Source organism: Calypte anna, chromosome Z (genome assembly GCF_003957555.1).
Source record: "Calypte anna isolate BGI_N300 chromosome Z, bCalAnn1_v1.p, whole genome shotgun sequence".
Classification (NCBI taxonomy): domain Eukaryota; kingdom Metazoa; phylum Chordata; class Aves; order Apodiformes; family Trochilidae; genus Calypte; species Calypte anna.
Genome location: NC_044274.1, coordinates 73691505 through 73712464, shown reverse-complemented (window position 1 = coordinate 73712464; position 20960 = coordinate 73691505). Strand labels below are relative to the sequence as shown.

General features: G+C 50.8%; 1 protein-coding gene across 7 annotated transcripts in view; it reads left to right on the top strand.

Moving 5' to 3' along the window:
• The window catches only part of PAX5 (paired box 5), a 109511-nt gene that overhangs the window by 41655 nt on the left and 46896 nt on the right, over positions 1-20960 (top strand). For 6 of the 7 annotated variants that reach the window (XM_030467255.1, XM_030467256.1, XM_030467260.1 and 3 more), the window contains one exon: positions 18579-18708. In XM_030467255.1, coding sequence (XP_030323115.1) covers positions 18579-18708 — 130 coding nt within the window. Of the gene's footprint in view, positions 1-14534; positions 14592-18578; positions 18709-20960 lie in introns of all 7 variants that reach the window. The other variant, XM_030467254.1, reaches the window with a different exon arrangement.

Genomic DNA, 20960 nt, shown 5'->3' with positions numbered 1-20960 from the left:
GTGAGCTTTGGGGTTCTTTCCAACCCAAACCATTCTGTGGTCTGTGACTGTAGGTTGTGGAGCAGTAACCAGGGTGTGCAGACAGAACCCCAGGAGCATGCTGGCTGACATGGCCCCTGATAGAAGCTTTCTGTAAACATGGATCCACTGATAAAATTAATTACTTTCCTTCATCTTTATGCCCTTTTGTACTAATATCTTTTTAAACAGCGTCTGATTGATTTGCTCTGGCTGAAAATGCTCATGGAAAACTGTTTTGGAGTGTTTCTGGACACAGATTGTGGTGTTTGCTCCACCACCACTGCATTGTTCTGATGGGGTTCTACCAGCCCCCCAGCTCTTGCAAAGCCCACAGCTTGAACATCACTCACTCTTCAGGTCCCAGAGAAGGAAAACCATCACAGCTCTGCCTCCTGGATGGGCAGCAGCTTCTTCTCTCCAATCCCCTTGGTGTCTGCAGGCTCCCCCTGCTCTTGGCTCTGCCCTTGGGGATGGCTGCCCATGTTCCTTGCACAGCTGGCATTCAAAATGCAAAGCTGAGGACACAAGGAGTGGCTTTTTCCTGCCTGATCTAGCATTGTCCTGAGGTGGACACCATTCTCCCACCCAGCCCCTGTCACAGGCAGAGCTCCACCATTCGTGGTCACTGCACCCACAATCCATATTTTATACAGAACTGAAGCTCACACCACATCCTTGTGATGCACAGAGCTGCTGCAGAGAGCAGGGCAGTTCCCAGCAGCTCTCCCATTAGAAACATCCAGCTGGAGGAGCTGGAGGAGCTGGAGGAGCTGGAGGAGCTGTCTGTGTGGAGCAAACCCCTCTGCACTGCAGAGAGTCCCATCATGGACCATGGGGACCAATCCCAGCTCCTTGGGAAGCCACCCAGGGCTGGCCAAGCCCATGGTATGGCCACTTAAAACATGGATGGAGACATCCTGGAGATGGGGTCTAGATGGGCTTGAGAGGTCTATGAAACCTTGGGAAGCAGATGTGAGCCAGGGGCACCCGGGTGGGTGCAGGAAATCCCCATGGGAGCAGACAGGGACAGGCCTAGGGCTGGCAGACTGACATCCTGCGGGTGGGATTCATGCCTCTACAGGGGAAAAACCTTGGGATGAAGGATACACGGCAGGGTGGGCTCGACAGCAGAGGCAGTGCATTCATTTCCTTGGGATAGAGAGGAGAATTACCAGTGCCAGATTCCTGTCTGCAGCAGAAATGGATTCTCTTGCATTTTCAGCTTCACACATGGGTCCAATCGAATACTCATTGAAGCCAAGAGGAATATTTCTATTGACTCCAATAGACTTTAGATCAGGGCCATAATGAGGCATAACATGATGTGACCAGATTCAGCACTCTGTAGGTCACAGGCTTGGAAGGGAACTGCCTGTCACTAATAGGAGGAAATTCCCAGGCCTTGGCTGATGCTTTCCTGGTGCTTTTAGCTAGAACTGCACTGAGCATCTGTTCTTTTCCAGATAATACGGGAATATTCTGTGCTTAGGAACCAGGTAACCAACACAGGATGTGCAGGGAAGATACCTCTGGATCTGGAGATAAGCACAGGGGAGTGGGATCTGGATAAGTAGTGGCCCTCAAAAGGTTAAATTGGGAAATAATGATATGATAAATTGGGAAATGATAAACTGGGAATGAGTTGGGAATGTTCAGTTTGGAGGAGAGGAGGCTGAGACGAGACCTCACTGCTCTCTGCAACTCCCTGAAAGGCTGCAGGGAGGTGGGTGCTGGGCTCTGCTCTCAAGTGAGCAGTGACAGGAGCAGAGGAAATGGTCTGAAGCTGCACCAGGGAGGTTTGGAATAGATATAAGGAAGAATTTCTTCACTGAGAGAGTGGTTAGGTGTTGGGATGGGCACCTCAGGACATGGCCTGGGGGTGGCAGAGATACTGGTACTTGTATTTTATTCAGGGGGATGTTGACAGCTGGACTTGTTGATATCAGAGGTCTTCTCCAATTGTGATGATTCTGTGATTCTGTAAAATGGAAAAAGTTGGTAAAATGGCACGAATACAAACCACAGTTGCCCACTGGGCAGAGAGTTCTGATGAAGTTCTCTGAGCTGACCAAGAGAGGGGCACAAGTCCTCTCAAAAGGTGCCAGGTTTCACTTTCATGGGGTTTGTTTTCCAGTGAGTGGAGCTGTGCTGTGTGTTGTGCCCATGGGAATGCAGCCCCTGAGCAAGGAGCTGCACAGACCCCTGGCAGTGCTGGGGTTTGGGCTGCAGGGGTAAAGGGTCCAACTCTGAAACCTCTCAGATGAAAAAAGAAAAAATATCAGGAAAATTCAGCTAAAGGCAGAGTGTGTGACTTGTTTTTGTTTGTGTGAATGATAATTTTTTTTCCCCAAGGGACAGTGCCTTTGGGTGGACAGTGACTGCTCCGGATCTTCTTAAAATACCCTCGGGCTTGCCATGAGAAGTTCATGAGCTTGTGTGGTAACAGTGAAAGTTATGGAATCAACTTCTGGCTGTATTTGCACGTTCAGAGCCAAATCTTTTCTTGATCTTCACCTGCAGAAGTGGTTTGAGTGTGTAAATGCAAGCTCCTGCCCATAGCTTGTCTGACACGTGGTGCAAGCAAAGGGCAAGTTAGAGAGGAAGGCAGAACAGTGACACATGGCTCAGCACATGGGCATGGAAATGGAAAAAAAAAACTAAAATAAGGCAAAGGCACAAGAAAAAAAAAAAAAAAAGACAAAGGCAAAGTGTAGTTTGGCATCAGTCTGTCTCCTGGACAGGCAGGGCTGGCAGCTGGATGGGCTCTTCAGCTGAAACCTCTGATCCACTCTGTGGCTTTATTGGTGGGAGGGGAAGAAAAACAGCTCTAAAATCCAGCAGAAGAGAGCACATCAGGAGAGGAAAAACCTCCCCATATTTACTCTCAGCAGACTATTAAACAACACCAGGCTATTAATTTGGCTTTTGAGTCTTCACTAAAGCCCATAAAAGCGCACAGTTGTCAAATGGAGTTCATTTTAATTTCCTTTCAATCACAGTAAATTATTCAGGTGATAAATCAGCTGGGGCAGCCTCCTGGCTGTAATAGAAACCCTAATTCCTGGCTAATTATCCAGCCCATTGCTGCCAGCAGATCAATACGGGTCGGGAATGGAAAGGGCGCGGGGTCCGGGCGGGCAGGGACAGCAGCACACGGGGGGCTGCAGGGGTGACACAGCTCCTGGGGCCACATGGAGACTGCTGGCCTGGGGGTCTCCTGCTCCAGGTGGCCCTTTGGTGGCCCTTGGCTGTCCTGTCCTGTCCTGTCCTGTCCTGTCCTGTCCTGTCCTGTCCAACAGGAGACAGGAGAGTTGGTTGGGTGAGGAAGACCTGGTGAGCAGCAAGGCAGGAGGGGTGGCATGGACCAGGGGTGCTCAGGGTCTGGGGGTGGGCTGTGTAGCCCCCAGAGAGGGGTCTGCTTACCCAGAGTGTGATAACCCAACTGCACACAGAACTGAGGTCTTTATTTATTCCTGTTTTGTGAAGAAAGGAGTGCTGGGTGGTAAATCCACATACTCATCCTGTTCAGTGTCATCAAGATCCTCCTTTTTGGGTCAGTACCTTACACTGCCAGTCTCACTGGGTACTTGTACTCCCTGCTTCTGTTCTCTTAAATCAAAGTGCATGTTCAGTGAAGAGTGGTCTTAACTGAGGAGGGGGTGTTTCTGGAGTTGGTGGTCTCCATCTCCACTGCCCTCTTTAGCTTCTGTTGGGTTCTGCTGGCCTCATACCCCGTGGCATGATGTTTCTTTTGCTGTCTCCCATGGTTCCTCTTCAGAAGATGAATGGTTGTTAAGGTATGAGTCCTCTTAGCTCAGTTCTTGTTATTCCTGTAACTCCTAGGGGCATTCACCAGTGTTCCTCAGCAATATTCCCTTTGTCCTCAGCTGGGTGCTGGAGCCCAGCGGGCTCTGATGGGTGGCACAGAGTCCAGCTGGAAGCCTGTGGATAGTGGTGTTTCCCAAGGTCAGTGCTGGGATGAGTCTCGTTCAAAGTCTTCATGAATTACCTGGGTGAAGGGACAGTGTCCCCAGAGCAGGCTGGCTCATGACACCAAGGTGTGAGGGATCCTTCAGGGAGCTCCTGCTGCCACTCAGTGGGACCTGGAACCCCAGCAAGTCCCATGGAGGGTCCTGCATCTGGGCAGGAATAACCCAGTCACCAGGACAGGTTAGGGGATGACTTTCTAGGAAGCAGCTCTGTCTGCAGGAGGACCCGGGAGCCCTGGTGTTAGTTAAAGAAGGACAATGGCATCCTGGGGTGCCTGAAGAAGAGGGAGGTTCTGGTCCCCCTCTGCTCTTCCCTGGTGAGGCCAGATCAGAACTGTGCCCAATTTGGGGATCCCCAGCTCAAGAAGGACAAGGAGGTACTGGAAAGGATGCTGCCTGGAGCACCTCTGTGAGGACAGGCTGAGAGACCTGGGTCTGATCAGCCTCGAGAAGAAAAGACTGAGGGGGGGCCTTATCAATGCTTATCAATACCTCACTGCTGGTTATTAAGAGGAGGGAGCCAGGCTCTTCTCAGCAATGCCCAGTGACAGGACAAGGGGCACTGGAAATAACTCCTTTGCTTTAAGGGTGGCAGAGTCCTGGCCCAGGCTGCCCAGGGGCGTTTGCAAAATCCCCTTCCCTGGAGACATTCCAGACCCACCTGGATCCCATGGTGTGTCACCTGCCCTGGGTGACCCTGTCTGAGCATCTCCAGAGATCCCTTCCAACCCCCCACGATGGGTGCTGTGATTCTCTGGTGCCCCAAGCACAGGACTTTGCTGCAGACCCTCAAGGTGACCCCTGACGAGGTGCTGGATGTGCAGTAAGGGGGTGCTGGGTGCTGGGGGGATGTGCTCCCTCCTGGTGCTGCCCATCCCCGCTACCTGGGGAAGAGGCAGAGGTGGGGACAGTGTCCTGTGAGGGACTCAGAGGCTGCTTGGAAGGAGAGAATCATAGAATCACAGGGTGTCAGGTTGGAAGGCACCTCAGGGATCATCTGCTCCAACCCTTCTGATATCATTGTTTATCTGAGATGTCCCAGCACCCTGCTGAGCTGAGACTTTAACACTTTCCATCCCTTCTCTGGACACTCTCCAGCCCTTCAATCTCCTTCTGCTCCTGAGGGGCCCAGAACTGACCCCAGGATTCAAGGTGCAGCCTCAGCAGTGCCCAGCACAGGGGGATGATAAAGGAGAAAAGAAATGTCTCCTGGTCTTCCTTCTTGCTGAAAATTGACTTTTATGAGTTAGATGACTCAGATGGGATGACCAAGGTGGGATCACTCAGGTGGGGTGACCCCAGGGATGCCCCCTCTGCCTCCTCATGTCCCTGCTTGAGCTTGCTGCCCCTTCCTGTGGGCTCCTTCCTGCTGATCATGACCGTTTTCCTCATCCTCTGGAAGTGATGGGCAGCCCCCAGACTCAGTATTTATCCAGCAAACTTTTCCAGAACATAGTGAGGAGCATTTCCAGTGTATGATGCAGAGGTATGGAGCCGGGCAAACCATGTGGGTTCTTGCTGTGTAAGTAAACCCACCACCTTTTTCTTGGCCTCCTGGTTATCTTGACCGGGTTACAGTGACTCAGAACCTGTAGAAACTGATCAAAAAGTGGGTGAAAAGAGGTGCTGGGCTGTGCCTGCTTCTCGCTGCTCTCCTTCAAACCCCTCTAGAGGAGCACAGGGATGTGGGGCCTCAGGGATCTGGGAGGTTTTTGAAGGACCAGAAATGCCCTGGGGGCTGTGGCTATGCTGGGGGCTGTGTCCTGGGTTGGTGCTGGTCCCACCTTGGGCTTTGCCTGGGGACCAGCTCTGGTGATCTGGTGATCCCTGTGTACCTGGAGGACTCTTTGTCACCTTCTGCCTTTGCCCCATCACAGAGGGGAATCACAAAACACCAAGGATCACAAAATCCCAGAGTGGTTTGGGTTGGAAGAGACCTTAAAGCTCATCCAGTCCCAACCCCCCTGCCATGGTCAGGGACCCCTCCCACAGCCCAGGGTGCTCCAAGCCCCATCCATCCTTGGACACTGCCAGGGATGGGGCAGCCACAGCTGCTGTTGGGATCTGCTGTGCATTCCTGGGTCTCACCACCCCTTTTCTCCTCCTGACTGCTCTCATGACCATAGGTGACAATATAAATCCTGTGTTCAGGCTTAGATGGGGGCTCCTTGGGGGCCAGAGGAAGGATAGGGAGGCAGGAATGTGGTGTGATGGTTTCCCCCCCTGAGGCCTGGGAAGCAGAGTGGTGGAATTCCTGATGGGTGACACCACAGGGGATGCTGTGCCCATCACCAGGCTTTACACCTGGAGTTCAGTGACAACAACAGAACATGACCTCCAGCAGGGCCTGGTCTCCTCCAGGTGTCTGGCAGAGGGGTGGGAAATAAAAGAAATTGTTTCTCCTCCTATTATCCAGGCAGAAGTGTCCACATTTCATTGTGATCTGGGAGCTGGCTTTGAGTATTTTTATGTCTTTCTTTTCATTCTGGGGCTTTGTGATAAACAGCAGGGTGGCTTTGGGGCTTTTTTTTTCTTTGTTTTTTGTTTGTTTTTTTGTTTAGAGAGTTGAACCAGGTCTATCATATCAGCAAGTTTTAAACAAAGACATCTGGGTCTTCAGTGGAGCCTTCCTTCCAAGGTTCCATGTCATGTTCATAGAATCACAGGATGTCAGGTTGGAAGGGATCTCAGGGATCACCTGCTCCAACCCTTCTGATATTATTGTGTATCTGAGATGTCCCAGCACTTGTTGAACTGAGACTTAAACTTTTCAGAGTGGGAGAATCCACCACATCCCCTGAGAGACCATTCCAGTGTCTGACTCTCCTCAGGGTGGAAAATTTTTCTCTGGTGTCCAGTGGGAATCTCCCCAGGAGCAGCTTGTGCCCATTGCCCCTCATCTTGTCCATGGGACTCCTTGGAAATAACGAGTGTCCATCTGCTTTGGAGCCCCCTTTAAGTACTGGAACATCATCAGGAACTGTCCCCAGAGGGATGGGAAGTCTGTTGTTCCAGATGAAGCCGTGGGCAGGAGCTGGTCAGGCAGTAGGCTTTTCCCCAGTGCTGAGGGAGAGCTGTGATTTTATGAGCCACCTGCCAGGTCTCCAGTGTTACACCAAAGCCTTCTGTATGAGTGAGGTGATTTTAATTGCTCATGTGGTCTTTGTCCCTTGGAAAAACCGTAAGGGATTCGTCCATGTGCTTCATGTGTGTGTGTGTGTGTTTAGGTAAAAAAAATTGGTCTGGAATTGTCCTGAAAATGGTTTTCTCTGTGGGAAAAGACAACCTTGCTTAGTGTCAGCAGTTGGCCAAGATTCTGTCATAACAAAACTGACCAACCTCCTTCTATCTGCACGAGCCCTGCAAGAGAGGGAGAGACAAACCTGTGAGTACAGACACCTGATGGTTCTGTGCTTCATGCCTGGGCTGCTCACGGGATATTTGAGTGGAAGGGCTTGGTACCAGCCCTGGAGTGTGGAACAAGACTTCTTCTCTTAGCTCCAGGTCAATCTCTGGATCCCACACCCTTAAAATACTTTGGGATTCCATTTCCACCTTCTGGTTTGGAAATGGCTGCTGACCTGCACTCATTCCTCTGAACTTGTCCATTCTGGGCCCCTCAGCTCAGGAAGGATATCGCGGTCCTGGAGCAGGTCCAAAGGAGGGCAACCAGGCTGGTGAAGGGACTCGAGCACAGGCCCTATGAGGAGAGGCTGAGGGAGCTGGGGGTGTTGAGGCTGGAGAAGAGGAGGCTCAGGGGAGACCTCATCACTCTCTGCAACTCCCTGAAAGGAGGTTGGAGCCAGGGGGGGGTTGGGCTCTTTTCCCAGGCAACTCTCAGCAAGACAAGAGGGCACAAAGGGTCTCAAGTTGTGCCAGGGGAGGTTTAGGTTGGAGATGAGAAAGAATTTCTTTCTGGAGAGGGTGATCAGACATTGGAATGGGCTGCCCAGGGAAGTAGTGGATTCTCCGTGTCTGGAGATCTTTCCAAAGAGCCTGGATGTGGCACTGAGTGCCATGGTCTAGCAACCGCAATGGTGATTCAAGGGTTGGACTCGATCTCTGAGGTCCCTTCCAACCCAGCCCATTCTATGATTCTATGATTCTATCAAAGATGGGCATCCAGAGTATGTTCAGTGCATGTCTGGTGCACACTTGGAGGTCTCTTTGTGCTAAACAAGGACCCAAACTCCTCATGGAGGTGGGAATGCAGGAGGCTGGGCATGAGCTGATGTAGGAGAGGCTTTGGAGGGTACACAGGAGCTCCTCTTGTCCCTGAGGACAGACAGGCAGGGAGCAAGTGCCCTGAGAAGCTGTGTGGTCCCCATCCATGGTGATTTTCAGTACCCAGCTGGACAAACCATGATCTGGTCAGCACGAAGCTGATTCTGTTCTGCAGGACCTCTGGAGGTTCCTTCCAGCCTGAATTATCCCAATGTCCACCTGCCTGAAACTTCATCAGACTTCACGTGGTTGTGATGGAAATGGGAACAGTGTGGTTGGGGTGGGAGGGGGGCACCCAATTTGGGGGATGTGCAGGGTGGGATGGGGAGCTGGCTGGGCTGGGGTGCCCAGGAGCTGAACCCACTCTCTCAGTGGAGGTGATGGGTTTCAGAGGAATGCCATGAGTTTGGGTGGGTGTTAGTTCAGGAAGGGTTTGGCTGAAACCACTGCAGAGGTGTCCGTGTGATGACACAAAGCAAGTGTGGAGCTAAGCCACTTGCAGGAAATTAGAGGGGCTGGTGCCAACATTCCTGCCTGCTCACATGGATGGTGGGTGCTTAGGACATCTGGGAGTGGCAGAATTTGCTGAAAGGAAAAAGAGAAATTAAATCTGAGAGGGTAGAAATTCCCATAGAAGGAGATCAGCTGAACTTGCAGGGGGTTGGCTCCAGCCCTGCTCCCCTCACCTTGAAAATGTAATTGGGTGAGGGGAGCTGTGGAGAGGCAGGGCCCAATCCCATCAGGATTTGGGTTGGTCCAGACAAGTCAGATGTGGAGATGTACCTGGAGAGATGGAGTTCCCAGCCCAGCCATGTCTGTGCCACGTGAGGGTTACTGAGACCTGCCTAAATAATGGATAAAATGAAGGTAGACAGGAAGGTGTCTGTAGGTTCTGTGCCTGTGGGGTGGCTTTGGATCATTGCCAGGTGGTGAGGTTTGTGCTGTGGCAGCTCCTGTGGATGGTTCTTGCATGGGTGGTTCCTGGTTGCTCTGTGGTCCTTGAGACCGTAGAGAAAAGTTTGAAAAACCACCCCAAGTACATCTCTGGCATAGGAACCATTGGCTGTGGGGTGGGATGTGGGTTCCTCTGGGTGGTGACTCCTTGCTGTGAGGGTTACCATGTTTGCAGCCCAGGCTGTACCCACAAAATGGTGATTGTTACCACCACATGTCTGGCTGAGCCTGTCCTTCCAGCAGAGGAGGTTTTGATAGAAAATGAAGTATTTCAATGAAACGTGTCATCTTTGATGATTCTTCTGCACAGAAGGTCCCTTGCTGGAGCCTCTCACAGCAGTGAGGAGGTACAGGGTGGTGGGGATGCCATTACCTCCTACCAACACCCCATAGGTACCACCACGTGTGGGGCAGCTCCTGCTGTTCTGATCCATTCTCCATACTGGTGTGCAGACTATTTCTGACATTCCTGGGTGTTCTTCCCAAAAATGAAGAGCAGGCAGGGTGTAAGGGTTGTTGAGCAGGGGTGGGGGATGCTCCCCTGCCTCCTCCCCCCCCCGGGGCAGACCGACCTCATCCTCATCCTCATCCTCATCCTCATCCTCATCCTCATCCTCATCCTCATCCTCCTCATCCTCCTCTGCTTGGTCCTGGCTCCTCTGTCCACAACCCTGCTGCTGGGTGGGCTTGGTTATCTGGGGGGTCCTGGTTAATTAACAAAAAAAGGGAAAAGCAGCTCAAGGTTTGCCCATGGGACTGGGGGGGGGGTTCAGTGCCTGTTAACCCTTTCCCAGTGGGATGGTGAGGGAAGCCCCACACCGCTCCCCTGATTTTCCCCTGCCAAGGATTTCCCTTCTCACAGGGGACACCTGCAGCACAGGGAAGGGGAGGAGGGGTCTCCACACCCCTGCCTTCCATAGAGCCCCCTGAGCTGGCACAGCTCATTTGCTCCACAAAATGCTTTGGTTGAGGAGCCGAAGCCAGGGGTTTGCCCTGTGTCAGAGCATGGATTGTACCCCCAGGGCTCAGTACCTGCTGCCTCCCTAACCCCACACCCCTGGGGACATGGAAGTGCTTGGAAAACCTTCTGACAACAAGGGTTGTCCTGTGTTGTTGGCTTTTCCAGAAATACACCCTAATAAATACTTTATCTTGACATATTGTGGCCCTTCTCTTTCCAGCCTTCAGTAGTAGCAAAGATATGAAAATTTGGCAAATTCTGTTTGTTTATTTGTGGCTTTTGGCTGTGGTTTTTTTCCTTGTTTTTGATGAAGCCAGTTCCATGTTGGGGACTCAATGGGGAACCCAGCACTGTAGGGAAAGTCACCACTCACAAAATGGAAAAGAGATGAATCCTGACCCCTGTGGGGTCACCCAGCCTCAAGAGACAACAGCAGGAAAAGTGAAAACCCTTTGGAGAACCAAGAGTCTGTGATTGTGTCCAACGTTAGTAATGTCCTGAAATTTGGGGGATTTTGAGTTGGTAAGGGCATGTTTCAGCTGTGTCTTTGGAAGATGCCACAGAACAGCAAAGTCAGTGAAGAATCTTTCTGTGCTGGCTGCACCGGGAGCTGCAGCAGCACCAGGGCTGTGGCTGCTGGTGTTGTCCCACAGCATACTGGTCTGACACCAGTTTATATTGCACAACACGGGACAGGAGACAGTGAGTGTGATGAAAAGGTCCTCAGGGGGGAAATACCTTCAGAGAGTCCATCAGAAAGCCTTTTGGAAATACAAATTCGTTGTTCTTGCAGTTTGGCTGAAGCCTTTTAAGGGTGAGGAGCCCATCAGTGGGATGGATTAACAATCTGGTGATATTGATGTAAACAGAAAACTTTTCCCCATGAGGACAGTCAGACACTGGAATGGTCTCCCAGGGGAAGTGGTGGATTCCCGGACTTAGCAAAGTTTTAAGTCTCAGCTCAATGGGTGCTGGGACATCTCATATAACCAATAAGCTGAGAAGGGCTGGAGCAGATGATCCTTGATGTCCCTTCCAACCTGACGTCCTGTGATTCTGTGGTTCATGCACATTCCCAGTGCACCTTCCTCTTTCTGCCTTGTATTTATCCGGAGGGAAACACCTGACTCTGATGCTGGTTGCCTTTTTGTCCCTTCTCACCCAGGCTTCTGTGGAAGAGGAGAGCCTCTTTGTTGGAGGATGGTCCATTTTCCGTCCTCCTGTGTCTGAACTTGTTGTGGGGTGCAGGGGGAGTTGTCCAGTTCCTGTCTGGAGAAGCAGCTGGTTTTTAGCAACATCTGGGGATGGGTGGTGTGAAGTGCTCATGTGCTGGGTTTGCCCAAGGCTTTTTCTGCTTTTTCCACCAGGGTGGGGTGTGTTACTCTGAAGCCTCAGCTCCCTGGGGTGTGTGTGCCCATGACGTGTGGATTTTTTGTGGAGGCTTCTGCTTTCCAGGCAGTAGAGAGGGATCCTGCTGGCTTCCTCTGGGACTGGGAGGGGGAGGCTGGGTGTAAAAACATCTCCTGTGCCCGCGGATTTCTGCATTCCTCCCACCAGACCTTCCAGGAGAAGTCCAGGTTCATCTGGGCTGGGATCTGGCCGGCGTGGGAGCCCCTCATCCCCACACGTTGTGCCCAGACACCACGCACCCTTCCCAGGCCTTGCTTTTATTTCATCTGCTGCCTCTGACGAAGAAATAATATTAATAATACCAACACAAACACACACACACAAACCCAGCCATCCCGGCCTGCTTTCTGCTGGGGTTTTGTTGCTCACTCGGCAGGGTGAGCGTGCCTGTGCACACGGGTGTGATTTACTGGCCCGTGCAATGCCACATGTCTTTAAAATTACAGTGCCCATTTCCTGCTGAAATAATTTCTACAAAGAGAGGCTCCTATTACAGCAAGAGCAGCGTGGACGTCATGATTTATTATTATTTATGGTCCCAGGGCCTTGTTTATGCACGATGGGTTAGGTGCTCAGGATAGAAATGCCATTATGCAAATGACATTGAATGTCCTTACTGAGCCTAAATAATTTTTGTGTTGGACGATTAAACCTCATCTGTTATTGATATGGGCTGCAGTCGGGCTATTAAAGAGTCCCAACAGTACTTACTCCCAGTAATGGGAAAATTGAGAGGAAGAGGCTAAACAATTGCCTCAAGTGTGCTGTGATTGTCTGGTAGGAGTGGAACATAACGAACCCCCTGAATGGAAATCGTGTTTACTACTTAGGGATAAATAAAAAGGGAGAACAAGCAATAAATTACGCTCTGCCATGTGGATCGGCGCACCAGAGGATTTGAGTTCTTTCAATTTAGTTATTTGAATTTTTGCTTTTTTTTGTTGTTTTGGTTTTTTTGTTTTTGTTTTGTCCTGTGTTTCGTTTTTTGTTTTTGGTGTAAGGGGGTGTGGGACACGGATGCTGTGAGCAGGCAGGAGGAAGGAGTCCCCGTGGCTGGGGAGAGCCGTCCGCCTTGACACAGCTGTGCGGTCACATTTTGATCAGTGTTGATAGCTTATGAATTCCAAAATTGACAAAATTTACAGAAAAATGAGGATAATCCATCTTCCTTAGCAGCCTGTCAGGAGCTGGCTATACTTCATAATCTTCAATTACAGATGCTATTTTCAGACATTTACATGCAGATATTAGAGCAAAATGAAAATGAGAAACAAAAGACTGAATGGAAATGCAGCTATTTATATGTATAAAAGAAAAAAAAAAAACCCCAAACCAAACCAGCAGGTAAATTCCAGGCATTTAGATTGGGCTTGGGGGTCCCTCTGGAAAGCCTGAGAAGGGCTGTGTCTGCTTACGTACTGCATGGAGGAGATGTGAAACGTAGCATGTCGTTTCCTACATGCAGATAATCTGAAGATTGGGTCAAAAACAGGTCAGTTATCCTGAAGTATGAGGGTAGCAGTGTTCATGGCAGGGTGCACCAGCTAATTCCCACTCTCTGCAGAGGAATCTCTGGGGATGTGCACAATCCTAATTGGATTTGTGCTAAAAGTGAAGCACAGCTGCTAATTTTTTTTTTTCTTTTTCCTTCTTTTTTGAGAAAAAACATACATGTCTTGTGAGAGGCAGAGGCTCAGAAATAATTCTCCTTAAACTGAAGGAAAAACCACTGACATCAAACTTCTGAGCCCCGTGAGACAGTGAAGAGCCTGCTGCTGCCAAAAACAAAGGGAAAACAGGGGTTTGGCCCCAATTATCCCTGGCAGCAGCTTTTACTCCATGCAGGTTTGGTGGGCAGCACCAGGGATGTAATGTCAATTATGGAAGAAGGGTCTGCACGGTCCACCTCTCCAGATGCTCTTCCCCCTTCAGTGTGAGGGTGGAATTTCCATCCCTGCAGAATTTTGTTCCACTCACACAGAATCCCAGGCAGAGCAGTGCCTGCACCCTGGGCTTTGGGGAGCCTGGGGAAGTTGATTGGAGCTGCTTCTGGATGAGGGTCCTGGGGCTGTGTTTGAACCTACAGATTCCTTCCCTTTGTTGGGGTGGGTCTGGCCGTGCCACTTCTCCCTTTATTTAGTAAATTTAAAGCATTATGGCACAATGGCTTGGGGGATCCTCCCTGTGAGCTCCTCCTGGCTGCTGCAGCGAGCAGGGGGCTTGGTGGTGGTGAGATGGGGTTGGTGTTGGTGACACAGGTTGGTGGTGGTGAGATGGGGTTGGTGTTGGTGAGATGGGGTTGGTGTTGATGACACAGGTTGGTGTTAGTGATACGGTCTTGGTGTTGGTGACACAGGGTTGGTGTTGGTGAGATGGGGTTGATGACACAGGGGTTGGTGGCATGTGTTGGTGACACAGGGTTGGTGTTGGTGACACGGGCTTGGTGTTGGTGAGATGGGGTTGGTGTTGGTGACACAGGGTTGGTGTTGGTGACACGGGCTTGGTGTTGGTGAGATGGGGTTGGTGTTGGTGACACAGGTTGGTGTTGGTGAGATGGGGACAAGCTGTGTGCCTCCCAGGGATCTGAGGATGAGGAGAAACCAGGCTGTCTGCCAGCTCTGTTCGTGGTGTCTGCTGATGGTCTGAGCACCCTCATGCTGCATCCCACCCTGTGCCACCTGCACAAGGGCACAGGAGGCTTTATTTCCTTCCTGCTGCTCTGCAGGTGGGATTTGGGAAGCTGAGCAGATCCTTAAAAAAACCCAAACCCCACCCAGAGACCCCCTCTCTTCCCCCAGCTAGCCCCCAGCCCTGTCAGGGGGTGTCCCAGGTCCCCACAAGCTGAGCAGGATGGGGCCCAGGGGGCCACAGCAGACCCCGTCCTGCCTCTCCCTTGGGTTGGACCTTCTTGGTCTCTCCTTTTGGATATTCCTGGTTTCACGTGTCTGTGTTTTCTCTCCTCCATGCTATGGCAGTGGTGCTCCATGCTGATGAGGCAGTGCGTGGTACAACCCCAGGCAGTCATTTTTCAGGTAATTTCCAGGGTACTGAACACCCAACTCTTGCTTTTTCACCTCTCCAGCAGCAGCTCAGGCTTCCCATGGATGGACCCCAACAGACACCCCCCCCCATCCCTTCCCACCAGTGGAGGGGCCATATCTGAGCCCCCCAGCAGCCTGAGAGGCTCTTGGGGGGGGTGTCAGCAGAAGGGTCTCGATGGGGCTGTGATGTGAGGGTCTGCTCCAGGAGAGTGCTGGGGTCCCTGTTGGGGTGAGGTGCTCTGACATCCAGCAGCTCAAAACTTACCAAAGGAAAGGTTGAGCTTTATCAGCACTCCATTGATAACCAACTTAAAGATTAAGAATTTATTCTAGTGGAATGCCTGAGGACTGAAACAGAGACTCAGCTGCAGCTTTGAGAAGGAGAAGGTTTGCACTGACTCCTGGTGAGGCATCCTGAAGCAAACTGTGTCCACAAACACAGGCAGAAATAACTTGTGCCCCATGAGATGCAGACTCCATCTGGTGTGCTGGGACATGTGGGTCAGACGAGGGATGGAGGGATGGATGGATGGATGGATGGATGGATGGGGCCATCAGGGAGCTGAAATTTCCTTGAGTGTGGAGTAAATGGTTCTGATCCATTGGGATTCCTCAGTGGGTGATAGCTGAGACTGATGAGGATGAACCTGCCCAGGCTTTCCCTCAGAGGATCCTTGAAGGATTTTGAGCCTGAGAGGTGTCCCAGCCCAATGAAGGTGCTGGTCACAGCCTGATGCCATCTCAGGAGAGGTCCAAGGATCTTGCTGGGGATGGCTGCTCATAGGATCTGAGAGGATTGACAAAGGTAAAACCCAACTCAGGTGGTGAAAAAGCCCACTTGTTTTTCCACCCGAAACCTGCTAAATTCTGGAGTTCTGGTGTCATCCCAATAAGGGCCAGCACCCAGGTACAGACACAGCAGGCTGTCAGGAGGTGATGGACCATCCCCACCTCTCCAGGAGATCAGAGAGGGAGCAGAGGATGCAAAAACTCCAGGCACTGCAATCCCTGGAGAACAGGGGAGCAGGAGGGCTACAGGAAGCAGCCAGTGGTCACCACAGTGAAGTTTCTGTGAAGAAACATCTTCCCTGAAAGGGTTGTCAGGGCCTGGCCCAGGCTGCCCAGGGCAGGGCTGGAGTCCCCATCATCCCTGGAGGGGTTTCAGACCCTGGAGATGTGGGGATGAGGGACATGGGGTGGGGGTGGCCTGGGCAGGGATGGGGGAACACTTGGACTCGATGATCTTTAAAGTCTTTCCCAACCAGAAGAATTCTGTGAGAAAACACATGGATTGGGGTAAAGGTTGTTTGATACTGAAAGGGAAAGCTGTGTGTACAAGGAAGAGCAAAGCAAGGAATCCATTCCCCAGTTCCCATCACCCAGAGGGTGTCTGGACAGGACAGGAGGGCTCCATCAGGGTGTCTGGGGAGGACAAACACCATCACCTGAACATTCCCCCAGGTCTGCCTCTGGACATCTGGGGTGTCCCTTTGGTCCCCTTTGGTGTCCCCTCCCAGCGTGTTCACCCCACACTAACAAAGCTTGGGAAGTCCTGAAGTCCATGATTTCATCCCAGCCAGCAGAGCCATCAGTGTTCATGTTCTGACAGCTGCTTGCTCCTGACAGGCTGGGTGGTTGGTGCTTCCAGATGGTTGTGGCGAGGAGGTGAGACCTGGTCCTGCCTCCTCCCAGGTCTGGGGATGTGTGTGCCCTTCTCCAGACATCAGAAAGCCAAGCAAGGACGAGCTCTTCCCTCTGCTGTCCCATGGAGCTGGTGTCAGCCCGGGATGTCCCTGCAGGGCTGCGGCTTGATGTGGTTCCTCTGGTGTCTGTCAGATCTGGGCTTCAGGAAGGAAAAAACCCCAGTGGTGTGGTGGCACATCCAGGACCCCAGGGGAAGGAGGGACTGCAGGTGCAGGAGAAGCTGGAGTGCTGTGAAAAATGCACCTTGTTAGGGTGTGGAGTGAGGAAATGGAGCTTTGGTTGCACTTTGAGTCATAGAATCCCAGATTGGTTTGGGGCTGAAAAGGACATTAAACCTTCCATGGTCATGGACACTTCCCACTTGATCAGGTTGCTCCAGGTCCCATCCAACCTGACCTTCAACACTTGTAAAAAGGAGGAAGAAGGAAGGCTGGGTCCATGGCTGGCATCCTCTGTAGAGCAGGGATGCTCCAGGGCTGTCCTCCCTGAGGAACAGGACCTGAAGTAGAGGAGTGGCCGTGCCTGTTTTTGAGGCAGTGGTGGCAGGAGAAAGAGGGAAGGGAAACACAAGGGCATGGAGGGTGTTGGAGGAGGAATAAGGTTCCTTCTGCAAGAGGGGAGATGGAGAGGAGAAATCCTTTGGGTGAGGGTGCTGAGCCCCAGGTTGCCCCCAGAAGCTGTGGCTGCCCCATCCCTGGCAGTGCTGAAGGTTGGATGGGGCTTGGAGCACCCTGGGCTAGGGGAGGGGTCCCTAACCATGGCAGGGGCTTGGGGCTGGATGAGCTTTAAGGTCCCATCCATCCCAACCAGTCTGTGATTCTAAGAGTCTGTGATGTTTAATGCAAGAGGAGGAGCACAGGAGGTGGGTGATGTCCAGGAGCTCCCGGATCCATGGGCTGGGTGAAGGGACAAGGTGTTCAGGTGCTGGTCACTGGCACAAAGTTTGTGCCACACTTCTCTGCCAGAAGGTTGTGTGAGATGGTTCAGGGGGACAGCATGGACCTGTACCTCAGTAGAGTGGCTGCTCAGGAGACAGAGGGGTGGTACCACCCCTGCCAAGGTGGGGTTATCCATGTGGATTCCCATCCCTGTGCGGGAGAACTGATCAGCAGAGGCACAAGCAGATAGATTGGACACACAGAGCTTGTGGCAAATGCCAGGTTGTGTGGCATTTGGTTCTTGGACCCTTCCCAGAGACATGCTCACTCGGGTTGCTTAAGTTATTTTTTTAAAAAAAAAATTTAACTTTTAACTTGATCACTGAAGATAAGCACAGGGTCCAGGGCTCCCTGTGCTGGTTCTGCATTGGATGAGCCTCCCAGGGGTTGCTCTCTGAGCTGTCATTCTTTGCTTGAAGAACTTCATCCTCTGGTTGTTCTGGAGGTGTTAACCATCTCACAAATGGGGCAGTAAAAGCACAAATAGAAACCAGGGAAAGGGGGAACTTTGCAAGGAAACTTCCCAGTCCTGACCATAATAAAGCATGGGAAAAAGCAGGTGGAGATGAGATTCCTGCCACGTGCTTGGAAACCCTTCAGGGTGTGCAGATTGGCCATACCTGCTGTATTGGTGCAGCTGCACAGACACCTACAAGGTGTCAGGACAGAGACAGTCTGATTCCCCAGTACCTCTACTCATTGACCACAGCTAATGAGATCCCAAAATTCCATGAGATGAGAGAACATCCTTAAAGCAGACAGCTGGTTTATTTCTCAATAACCTGGCTTCAGAATCCACCCACTAAACAGACACTTCATCCACGTGCACGTTGTTCCTTGTGGGATGGGGAGGAAATGCAGCATTCCCAAGAAAAAAAGGGGGGGAACGGGACACCCTGTTCCCAGGTGCTCTCTGGTGTCCTGCCCTTCGTGTGCCAGCACTGGAGTGAGGAGAGTTCAGGTTAACTGGCATGAATGTTTTTCTCTAACAGGAAGGTAACTGGAAATCAGCAGTTAACAGCCCTGTCACTTACCTGGATTTGCTCCTTAGGGAAAGCCTTGCTACAAATTGATGAGTTCTGGGTTCAGTTTCATACAGAAAACCCATTCTGGAGACCTCCAAGAGCATCGTTGCTGAGCACAGCCCCACCTGTAGAGCATTTTGAATGCTGAGCAGCCTGTGTCAACGGGGGTTGCCTTCAGAACTGGCTGAACAAAGGACACCTGAGTCCTGCCTTGCATCTGCTTTTTGTCATATGAGGCAGAAGCTCTGGAACAAAAGTAGATTTATTATCCCTAAAAATGCCTTTTCTTTCTTTTTCTTTTTTTCCCCCAGGCGACAGAATACTCAGCCATGGCAACATTAGCTGGTGGATTGGATGACATGAAGGCCAATATAACCAGCCCAACTTCTGCAGATTTGGGAGCCAGTGTCCCCGGGCCTCAGTCCTACCCCATTGTCACAGGTAAGAGTCTGCCCAGCACCAGGCTGAGCTCTGAGGTGTGAGGGCAAAGCCCCTCATGGACTCATGTCACATGTGGACTCGTTTGCTCAAAAAGTCTTTTTTTTTTCTTTATTTTTTTGGCCATTTCACGCCAGCTCTGAGGACAGTCAGGTGCATAAATCAGCAGTGGTTGGTCGGTGACAAAAGGTGAAGCCTCCATCCCTCTTGAGATGGAGAATCCCTCAGGATCCTTACATCCTGAGCACCACCGTGTCACCAAAACCAGAACATTTGACTCCACTTCTGGGCTTTATTGCTCGTTTTCTTTGAAGGTTCTGGATGAGTTTTTTAAGGCAGTCCAAGCTAGACTGAAGTTGGGGAACTTCTGATTCCTGCAAGTGCTCATATTTTGGACCATGTCTGGAACTGTAGTTGTGCACTGAGGCTGAGCATTGAAATGCAAAGCAAAGGTTGGTTGTTCAAGGAATGCAGCATCATCTGTGTTTGTTCAGCAGGAAAAGGGTGACAGGAAGGAACAGAATTTGATAAGTGATTTATTTGGTCAACTCGTTGTTTGGAAGGAGATTGTCCAGATGGCAAGAGCATGATAGAATTGTGCCCTGAAGGAATTGTAGGAACCATAAAAAAGGGATTTTAAAATGAAAGGCTCTACGTTTCAGGTGCATTTTACCTCTGATATTTCTGTCATTGTATCTAACCCACATGGATTTCACTGCTGGATTTTCTCCATTTTGCCAAAGATTGGATTTACATGATTGTTTTGTTGGGAAGGTGGCACTGGTATTTTTGGTATAGTATTATGGCATCTTGAAACCTTGTTTATCAGGAGAGCAGTTCTGAAAGTGGCTTTTGTTGCAAAATTGTTTTAAGTCAAGATGGCATCAGTCTTTGGCTCTTCTCCCCAGGAGTTTGTGAGTATTTGAAAGGAATTAGAATCACCTGAACTGTAAGGAGACACAGCTTGTGCTGAAGTGGGGAGAATTCCTGAATTAACTGCCTGGTGCTGAGTGTGTGGCATGAGCAGTGGACTCATAGATGAGAAGGGTGTCTAGGGATGGATGGATGGATGGATGGATGGATGGGTGGATGGATGGATGGGTGGGTGGGTGTGTGGACATGAAGAGGGATTTCTGGGCTTTTGTGCCTTACAACAGGTAGGGAGGCAGAGCATGGTTATGGATACCCAGAACAACAAATTCATAGCACAGGAGGAATCTAAAAGGAGTGTAAAAGAAGGAACATGAACCCCCATGTTTGGGGTCATTCTGCCTATGAAAGTCAAACAGAAATGTCTCCTAAGGCAAATTATTCTGTAGTTGTTTGCTACAGAGCTCCCTGCATCTTTCTCTGGAGCCTGAGGTTCTGCTCACTGTCACCCTGGGACATCCTGGGTGTCCTGTTGCCCCCTGTTCACCTCTGGGTGTTTGTTCCCTTATCTCAGGCTGTGTCCCCAAGCCAAGCCTGGTGCCTCTTGATGTGTTACCTTGTTGTTTTACCCTGGTTTAAGCACTTCTTGTCTTCCCTACATCACTGCCTCCTTGGAGTCTGGTGAGACCACGTTTGTTAGAGCAAAGCTGGCAGCAGCACTGACCCTGTGGGGCTCCATCTGGGTTTTCTGTAGGTTCTCCCTGTGATGTTACCTACACTTGAGCAAAAGCTCCAAGAGTGAGGTTTATGAGTTCCCATCAAAAACGTGGAGCAGACTTCATGGGTATCTTGTGTAGAAACAACATGATGTTGGTCTTAAATGTGTCAGGGTGAGAGCTATGACAGAACATGTTTTTCAAGGCAGCGGGTATTTATATCTTTAAATCTATATCACTGTAGTTCTCTCACACCTGCTTTCATAAAACTTGGATTTACACCAGCATATCAAAACTTCTTTAAAACCTTGGCCGTTTGATATATTTTTTGGAAGAGATCATCTAGCTGCTGTCCTCCCTTTTCCTTTTGGAACACCCAAACAGTTTTGGGCTGTTCTGGGAGTGCCCAGAAGCCCTGGCACAGCCTGGGCCCTGTAGTGTTGGGCACATACCCTACACCTAAGTCATGGTCCCTGTCCTGAGGCTGTCCCTAGGAGCCTGCAGACTGCTGAGCCAGGCAGGTTGAACCAGACAGACACTAGATAATGTGCAAGGAATCTAAGGTACAGAGTGTTTGGTGATGCCTTTGTCAGCAGACCCCTGGACAGACTTCTCCATGTTCTCTTCAGAATTAAGTCACTTTTTCCCACCATGTTTCCTTGGTGGCTG